At 28.3% G+C, this 9,115-nt stretch overlaps 1 protein-coding gene across 1 annotated transcript; it reads left to right on the top strand.

Annotated features, from left to right (window-relative positions):
* The first annotated feature begins 3,930 nt into the window (after positions 1-3,930).
* Positions 3,931-5,867, top strand: LOC8260966 (probable mannitol dehydrogenase). Its single transcript, XM_002534319.4, has 5 exons — positions 3,931-4,116; positions 4,256-4,369; positions 4,483-4,996; positions 5,180-5,333; positions 5,428-5,867. The coding sequence occupies exons 1-5, from the start codon at positions 4,016-4,018 to the stop codon at positions 5,631-5,633; spliced, it is 1,089 nt and encodes a 362-aa protein (XP_002534365.1). The 5' UTR covers positions 3,931-4,015; the 3' UTR covers positions 5,634-5,867.
* The last annotated feature ends 3,248 nt before the right edge of the window (positions 5,868-9,115 follow it).

The following is a 9,115-nucleotide window of genomic DNA, read 5'->3' as shown; positions in this document are numbered from 1 at the left end:
TAAGTTATATAATACTTTATAATTCAAACATAATAAGTAATCAAATAGACATAATAAAATTACTTTGAGGTTTTAATTGAGATATAATAATTTATGGCACATTTATATTCAGATATAATTACTCGAAAATATCGGTAATATCAAGTTGGACGATTTGAGCACACAAAGGCATTATACGTGAAATTCAACTTTTAAATTTATAATGAGCATAAAAATTGATGGAGAATATGCAACTTTTAAATTTTATAAAACAATTAGATACTTTATTTTTGTTTTTCATCATAATTATCAAATTTTAATGTATAGGTTCAATTTATATTATATTAAATCAAATTAGAGAATCTTAACTCCCATGAAAGTATTAAGATGTGAATAAAAATTTAGGTTATTCAAATTCAGAAAATTTCAAGATGTTTTATAATTAAAAAGATATTAAACTATTAAATTGTTCTAAGAAAACATGAATATTGCACTAAAATCTAATACTAACTTAATTTTGGACGAATTTGATGCTTGATAATAAGTTTAAAGACTAAATTAAAACTTTTTAATCAATTAAGCCTTTTGACTAGTTGACTAATAGAAAAAAGAGACGGAATGAGGTAATACTTAACAGGAACAAACATTAAGGAGTACTAATTCATTTTTAAAAATATAAGGTTCGACTTATAAATATTAACAAACTTTAGGGTTAATAGTAATTTTTTCTTTGTTCTAATTGTGCCTCAATGAGAATTTGATCCTTTATTTTAAAAAGGAATAAATTTCAGTTTGGCCCCTAAATTTGTTATCTTAGGTCAAATTAGTCCTTTGATATTTTTAGGTTAATTGCAAAGGAAAAAAAGTCATATAAACCTAGTTTTTCAAATTTTCACAATACGCATTTTTGAAGCAAGTGATTTCATATTTTCTTAGTATATAATCTATTATCTCTCTTTTACCGTTTTAGGTCTTTCTTCTCCTATCCCCTCCCATCCCATATCCTCATCCTTCTAAACAAATTCAAATATAGAAACAAAATAACTAACATCCACATAAATAAGCTTTTAGATACCAAATTGATTAGAAATTCTTTACCTATCATCATGACAAATCAAATTAATGTGTAAAATAGGAACACCCAAGGCAGATTCATGAAATCTCGTAGTAATATCGGCATCAATAATATAAATCTTTTGTCATTTAGAAAATTTTTATCTAGACCTAATGTATGTCCTCATTTATGCACCAAATCAATAAATAATTGACACATATTTATTAGTTTTAAATAATTGAGTATGTGTTAATTATCTAATCCTAAAGTGTAAAACACTCGAATATATAATTATAGTGTATATACCAAGTCTAGGTAAGAATTTTGTGTTTCTTTTAATCCACTCGAGGCAACAATCAAGAATATCCTATTCTCATTTGAACTTCTTAAAGATACTTTTTAGTCATTGATTTAATCCAAACATACCTTGTACCCTTTTCCATCATGCTTCTTTCAAAATCCACTCTCCTCATTAATGTAGATTTGGGTTTTTTTTTTTTTCAAATGAAATTGAACTATTAAATTGATGGATGGAATTTCTTTTTGTCTCTATATCATATAGATTTGAAGCATTTGAGTTTTTACAAGAGACTATAGTTCAATTCAGTATGAGATTATTGATATATTTGTTTTGTAGAAATAGAGATTATCTTACAGAGCCCATCAGGTGGAGCTTCTTGTGATATTTTTTTTCTTCACATTTCAATTTCTAAATTTTAATCTTTTAAAAAGTTAAGAAGAAAAAACTAAATGAAAATTTGATTTATATATTTGTTAAAACTTCTTTATAAATTGGTTGTCAACTAATGTAGTAATATCAATTACATTAATAATATTAATTTATATAATACTAAAATTAATAAATAAATATTTTAAAAATAATTATATTATTATACTAACAAAATTCTACAATGTTAAAAAAATTAACAAGGCCATTTAAAAATATTTAATTGTTGTTATTTTTAAGATATTATAAACAAATATCAAATGTTAAAAATTTTATTAGATTTTATCTATAAATTTGATTTTATAATCAGTATAAAATAATAATAGTCATATAACGCGATTAGTTATTTTTTAATTTTTAGAAGAGAGTGATGTTCATATACTCAATAATTTGAAACATAGATGTCACTTGAGCTGAAAATAAAAGAAAGGTCTTATTTAAATTGGTCCAAAAAAGATGAAAAAGATTAATTTGGTCTAAGACAATAAGTTAAGGGGTCAAACTGAACCTTATTCTTTTAAAGAATTGGTTTCTTTATCTGTTATTTTGAGCTATACATTCAATATAAAATTGATTTCTTTATTTTATGGTTTTGCATATGGGCGGAAGTTTTTGGTTGATGTTGGGAAGGCAAAAGAAAAGGATTTGGAGAGTGAGGTGATGATAATTCAAGTGGTAAGAATAAAGAGCACTGAATTTGATAAAATTGTAATACGAAAATCAATGGAATTTGTTTCATTGAATGAGTATTTGATTGCTAAATAAAGTGATAAGAAAGTGAAAGAAAATTTAAATTTTATTAGTAGAATATTTTGTCCACTTTCTAATACAATCTTCAGATTTATTTGATCTAAATACAAAGTTATGGGTCTAGTTGATCCTTTAACACAATATAATAGGTAATTGATCTTTATCCTTTCTTTATTTAGTTATGATTAGTGGTATTAATACGAATATTATTATTTTATCAATTACGGCAAAAGGTTTAAAAACAATCAAATTAAAAACTAAAAAGCTAATTAAATTAACAGACCTGTTTATAACTATTTTGGAATATTTTAAATTCACTATTTATATATGTTGAATTTATAATTTTAATGAATTGTGTCATTAAAATGACATTTTAATATATTTTTTATTTTTTAAATATAAAATAGAAAGTCAATTTAGTTCTCTATATATGAAAAGTTAAATTTCACTATCTATTGTATATTTAATAAATGCATTACAAGTTCTTATGTATTTGATTTAATTGATATTTGTAATTTTTATTTTTTATTGGTAAAAGTTAAAAAGAAAAAGAAAGATACATTAAAACTATTAATGCTAATGAAAATTAAAGCAAGATAAATGATAAAATATAAAAAGTCTATTGAAGTTAAATAAAATATTTTACTTTTTATATTCGAATATTTTTTATTGTAGAAATTATATACTTTAAAATAAAAAACACTATTAGAGATGTTTTAAGATGATAGTGTGATAGAGACATCAAGCAGTTCAAGGTTTTAAATTCAAATTTTAGAAAAATAAATTTTTTTTAAAGATATTTTCTCCAAAGTGTTCTAAGTCTCGATTTAGTTAAATCTTTTTGTTCGACTCTGATCTAATAAGAGTTGCTACCGTCTCTTTTTTTTTTTTTTTTTTCTGCCCAATAAAACCCACACTCGTTAGATTTAGGAGCCCAATTTGGTCTAATCTAACACGAGAGAGAAGTTTTATATCGTCTTTTATAATTAGATTCTAAATTTCAAATGTTAATGGAATAATCATCAAATATAATCATTCGGTTTTGGTCCGGTGGCTATATACTTAATACGGAGAATTGTTTAAAATAAAAGAATTAATAAAAGCATAACCAGATTCATTCACCAATGATTAGATTATCTTAGTGATAATTGTTCTATTAGCGGTAATATTAAATCCAATGATTGATGTTTTCATGGTAACATACAAAAATGTATCTCGGCCGTATATGTCTTAAAAAATTGTATAAGAACTTGGAAAGGGCGGGCCGGTGATGGGCGTGGGTCCGTGAAGGCTGCTAATGCACTTACCTTCCGTTACTTAATACACTTATGGCCTGAAACAAAGCTCAGCCAATACGTCACTCTCTCTTGCCCATGAATCTTTCAATCATTCCAACTACTATAAATAAACAAATGCAACAATATCATTAGTATGCATCAATCGAAATTACAGTACTCATTGCTCTTTAAGCATTTTGCTACTGTGCCATCATTTCTCAATTTGTAATGGCAGCAAAATTGCCAGAGGAAGAGCACCCAAAACAAGCCTTTGGATGGGCTGCAAGAGACGAATCTGGTGTCCTCTCTCCCTTCAAATTCTCTCGGAGGTCTACCCCTTTCTTTCTTTCTGATTAGTACTTGTTTTCATTTTTCACTATTTGTATAATAATGTGTGTATATATATATGCAGCAGCATGGATGTATAATTCTTGCATTATTTGTATTAAAATGATTTGCTTTGTGCAGGGAAACAGGGGGAAACGATGTTTCCTTTAAAGTCCTGTACTGCGGGATGTGTCACTCTGATGTTCACAATATCAAGAACGAGTGGGGCATTGCTGTATACCCCATGGTCCCTGGGTTCGTATATGGATATATCGTCGTGTTAACTTACGCTCACTTGTTAGATTATATATATTTTAAGTATAAGTGATCTTTGTATTTATGTTCTGCTAAATAATATATGAATCCAGGCATGAGATTGTGGGAGTTGTGACAGAGGTAGGGAGCAAGGTAGAAAAATTCAAGGTTGGTGACAAAGTTGGTGTGGGCTGCATGGTCGGATCTTGCCGCTCTTGCGATAATTGCAGCAACAATCTTGAGAATTACTGCCCAGAAATGGTACTCACATATGGTGCCAAGTACCACGATGGAACCATCACTTATGGAGGCTACTCGGACAACATGGTCGCTGATGAGCAGTTCGTGGTCCGTATCCCGGATAATCTGCCTCTTGATGCTGCTGCTCCTCTCCTCTGCGCTGGTATTACAGTGTATAGCCCCTTGAGATACTACGGACTTGACAAACCTGGTTTGCATGTTGGCGTGGTTGGCCTTGGTGGGCTTGGCCATATGGCTGTGAAATTTGCAAAGGCCATGGGGGCTAAGGTGACTGTGATCAGCACTTCTCCTAAAAAGAAACAGGAGGCTATTGAGCGTCTGGGTGCTGATTCATTCCTAGTCGGCCGTGACCAGGATCAAATAACGGTACTTAACAGAAACTCTTGAAATCCGAGTCAACCCGATTCCAAAATTTTTGCGGTTTGCAAAAATTGATTCCTACTTCACGGAGCTTTATTCATGCTCCAGGACTTGATTTATGATTTAAGATATTTGTAGCTCTTAATTTCTAATGTTATATATAAAAATACAAATATATCGGTTGTGTAGGCTGCAATGAGCACGATGGATGGGATTATTGATGCAGTATCTGCAATGCACCCTCTCTTGCCTTTGATCGGTTTACTGAAGCCTCATGGAAAGATGGTACTGGTTGGTGCTCCAGAGAAGCCACTTGAGCTACCAGCTTTTCCTTTGCTCATGGGTATGACTCCATTTTTCTCTGTTATGAACTAAAATAAAATTTTGAATAGCTAATAATAATTTATAAATTACTGTTGTGGATAAATAATAAACAGGGAGGAAGCTAGTGGGTGGTAGTGCCATTGGAGGAATGAAGGAGACACAAGAAATGATGAATTTTGCAGCAAAACATGGCATAACAGCTGACATTGAAGTTATCCCAATTGATTATGTGAACACTGCTATGGAGCGCATGTTGAAATCTGATGTTAAATATCGATTTGTCATCGACATTGCCAACACTATGAAGCTTGACCTTTGAAAAGTTCACCCTTTGGATGGCAATATAAGACTATGGAGTGTTCTTTTCGGTAATAATACTCATAGTTTTATATTTCAGGTCTATTTTGAGTGATAAGAGTATTTGTTTTTAATAATAATTTTTTTTCACATTAAGTGAGTTTTTATTTTATAACGAGTGTAAAAAAATATCTATTTCTATTGTATGGTCGACGATCAATTAGTCCTATATAAAATTATAATTATATTTTTCTCATTTATATAATAGTAACAACAGTTAGGAGAAAGGTGCATTTTTGGTCCTAACGTTTTTCAGCGCAAATAAATCCTTAAAACTATTAAAATCCTGTAATATATGCCCCTCCCTTGACAGAAGGTTAAATTGCCGTTAAATTCAAGTGATGTGGCAATCCTCTTTACCAAAATAAAAAAATAGACTCACCATAACTAATGTGCCAATATACTATAATTGATGTGTCAATATATAACTGGTTAGAAATGTCCATCCACGGATTAAAAAGATAAAAGTTAATAATATTTATTAAAAATTAAGAGAAAGTACAGTTATATCTTTTCAACCTTCACCGTCGCCACTGCACTACCACCACCACCACCACCATCATAGTCTTTCCAACATCCATAACAAACACAACTTTCCTTCATTTCACCATCTTCAATGACAAACCAAAACTCAATCTTCCCAATAAAACCAAAACCGATATCCAAAATCCCCAGAATGCAAACAGTGATATTCCTTCAAATCGCTAAATTGATCTCTTCAAATCTCTAACTTGATCTTTTCAACTCCCTGTTCTCTTAGTCCATCTCCAACATTGCTTCCTCAAGTGCCACTAAAGCTTTCACTTTGGCTAACTGGTTCCAGCAATAGGACCTATGCCATACCTTTCCGAAGAGTGTTAGTGGTTTGCAGTTTTACTGACTCCATAAAAGGGCTTGATGCTCTCTTTTTTGAAATCAGAGGGGTTTGGAACTGATTGTGCGAGAGGATTCTCTGATTGCTTTCTCCTTGCAGAACTGGGATTCTTCTCTTCGTGTTCTTCGTATTGTTCGCAAAAGTGATTCTATTGTTCATTTCTTGTTTTTCTTTAATGGATCGAATTCAAGACCTGAGCTTTAACTGTTTTTAGTTGGAAGAACGTGACTTTTATGACTGGGGATCTGCTGGGTTTAGAATTTGAAGATGGCTGGGTTTAGGATCCTTTAATGGATCGAACTCAAGACCTATACTAATTACGGAGTCTTGTGGGTTTGGGATTTGTTGTCTTGTGTATAGTTGGGGACGGCGCTAACAAAGTGGTATGAAGTGGCCATAGGAAGGGGAAGGTTAGGTGTTTTAGAGAAAGAAAGCTTGTTATTGATATGGCGGCGGTGGTTGTTGTGGATGGTGGATAAACGATGAAGGTGGTGGTGGTGGTGGCGGCAGTGATAGTCAATAGTCAGTAAGGGTGAAAATAATTATTGTAATTTCTTTTATTGTAATGAAAATTATTTAATGTTATATTCGGAGATCAATCTCGTAAGCAGAAATTATTCGGAGATGAATTCAATTTTCACTAGTTTATATCACTTCTAAGAGTGATCAATTAATAAAATTAGTTTGCTAAGGAGGTTTGATAATTTTATTTAGTATAACAAAATTTTACTATATATATATTTCATCATAAATAATTAAATGGGCATTGCTACTCATTTTTTAAGTTGCTAAGTGCCTAACATTTAAAAATGATATCACTCAAGAGCATTAATAGATGTATGATCCACCATACAGGAATAACATATTTGAAGTGCAGCTTTGTTTAATAATTTCAAGCAAATGAAAGACAAAAAAGTTATTGTAATGAGTTTAGTGGGTATAATAAAGTTATCTAAGCCTGTATGTTTATGAACCATGTTCTCCCTCTCCACATTATGTATAATTAATCTCATTATATAAGAATTATAATGTATTTATTTTAAATTTATTTCGTAATAAGATATAAATAACATTTCAAATGAATAAGCCATACTTCACAAACTATAAGTAATTATTTATACTGCTCTAGATATATTTTTTTTAATTTTTATTATAATTAATAATAATATCTAAAAATATTAACAAAAGATTAATTTGACCTTAATATTAGGTTTACGTTAAATTATTAAAATTAGTCGTGTACCCATACGTTGTACGGTTGTTATTATTATTTTTATTATACAGTCAAGTTGATAGATACATATTAATAAAATTTTAAATATTTAATATTAATTTATAAGATTTTAAAAAATAATAGTAAATTAACTATTTTTAATGTCTTTAATTTCTTAAAATTTTAGAATTTATTAATGAATAGTATAAAAATTATTTATTAATTAATTTTAATATTATATAAATTAATATATCAATATAATTGATATTACTATTTTATAGAATTAAAATTTTATTATATAATTTAAAATTAATTTATTATTGAATATAAAATTTAAGATGTTATTTTTTAGAGTTAAAATTATTATTTAATTATAAAATTAATTTATTAGTTAATATAATATTAAAATATAATTAATATGCTATTCTTTCCGGATAGAATTAATATCATTATCCGATTAAAAAACTACTTATTAGTTAATATAATATTAAAATATAATTAATATACTATTTTTTAGGATTAAGTTAATATTTAATTAGAAATGTAACTTATGATCAATAAATTAATATAATCTTGAATCTCATGTGTCAGAAGTAAATACATATGTCAAACTAAAATTTTATGTGTCAAAAATTAAATATATATATTAAAAAAAATTTAAATCTCACAAATTAATATATATACAAATAGTATTCTTTAAACTTAAAAAAAATTTAATTGTTATCAATAATTTTTGTTGCTACGAAATTACATTATATAACAAATCAATAGTAATATTAAAATCTTACTCATAATCCTTATTAAAATTTTCATATATTAATTAATACGATAAAAAAGTATCTTAATATGTTAAAAGAAAAGGATTATATAAATATCCTCAATAAAGGGTATGATATTAATTAATTAATCAACAATTCTTTATCTCATTTAAGCCTAAATATTATCAAAACTGTTCAATTAAATCTAAATTTCAACTTTGTTTAAACTATTAATTAAGTCATTATACTTTAAAAACTTCTTAAAAAGTTATTCACAATTAGGAGAAAGATAAAATACTTTAACAATAATGTTCAAGAGTATCTCATGATCGGGAGAAATTGATATAATTGATTAGCCAACTTTCTAAGAAATAATTATACAATAAAACAAAATAAAATCAAAGCTGAAGCATATATATATATATATATATATATATAGATGTTCTGTTCACATACTCATTTTCACACATAGGCACAGAGAGTCAGTCAAAACTCAACTTTTTAGAAAGTACAGGTTATGCGACCGTAATATTTTGTTACGTTCACCGCTGTTACGCCAGAAATAAAAGATTCCATTTGATAGGAAGATCTTCGTCAAA

Source organism: Ricinus communis, chromosome 7, assembly GCF_019578655.1.
Source record: "Ricinus communis isolate WT05 ecotype wild-type chromosome 7, ASM1957865v1, whole genome shotgun sequence".
Taxonomy (NCBI): domain Eukaryota; kingdom Viridiplantae; phylum Streptophyta; class Magnoliopsida; order Malpighiales; family Euphorbiaceae; genus Ricinus; species Ricinus communis.
Note: the sequence above shows the minus strand (reverse complement) of the source record. Positions and strands in the feature narration are given on the sequence as shown.

Bases quoted from the DNA above. Each gene is read 5' to 3' on its own strand.
- LOC8260966 (XM_002534319.4), top strand. From the start codon at position 4,016: ATGGCAGCAAAATTGCCAGAGGAAGAGCACCCAAAACAAGCCTTTGGA. The intron at 4,117-4,255 runs GTCTACCCCTTT...TGCTTTGTGCAG, and splicing joins CCCTTCAAATTCTCTCGGAG to GGAAACAGGGGGAAACGATG. The intron at 4,370-4,482 runs GTTCGTATATGG...ATATGAATCCAG, and splicing joins GTATACCCCATGGTCCCTGG to GCATGAGATTGTGGGAGTTG.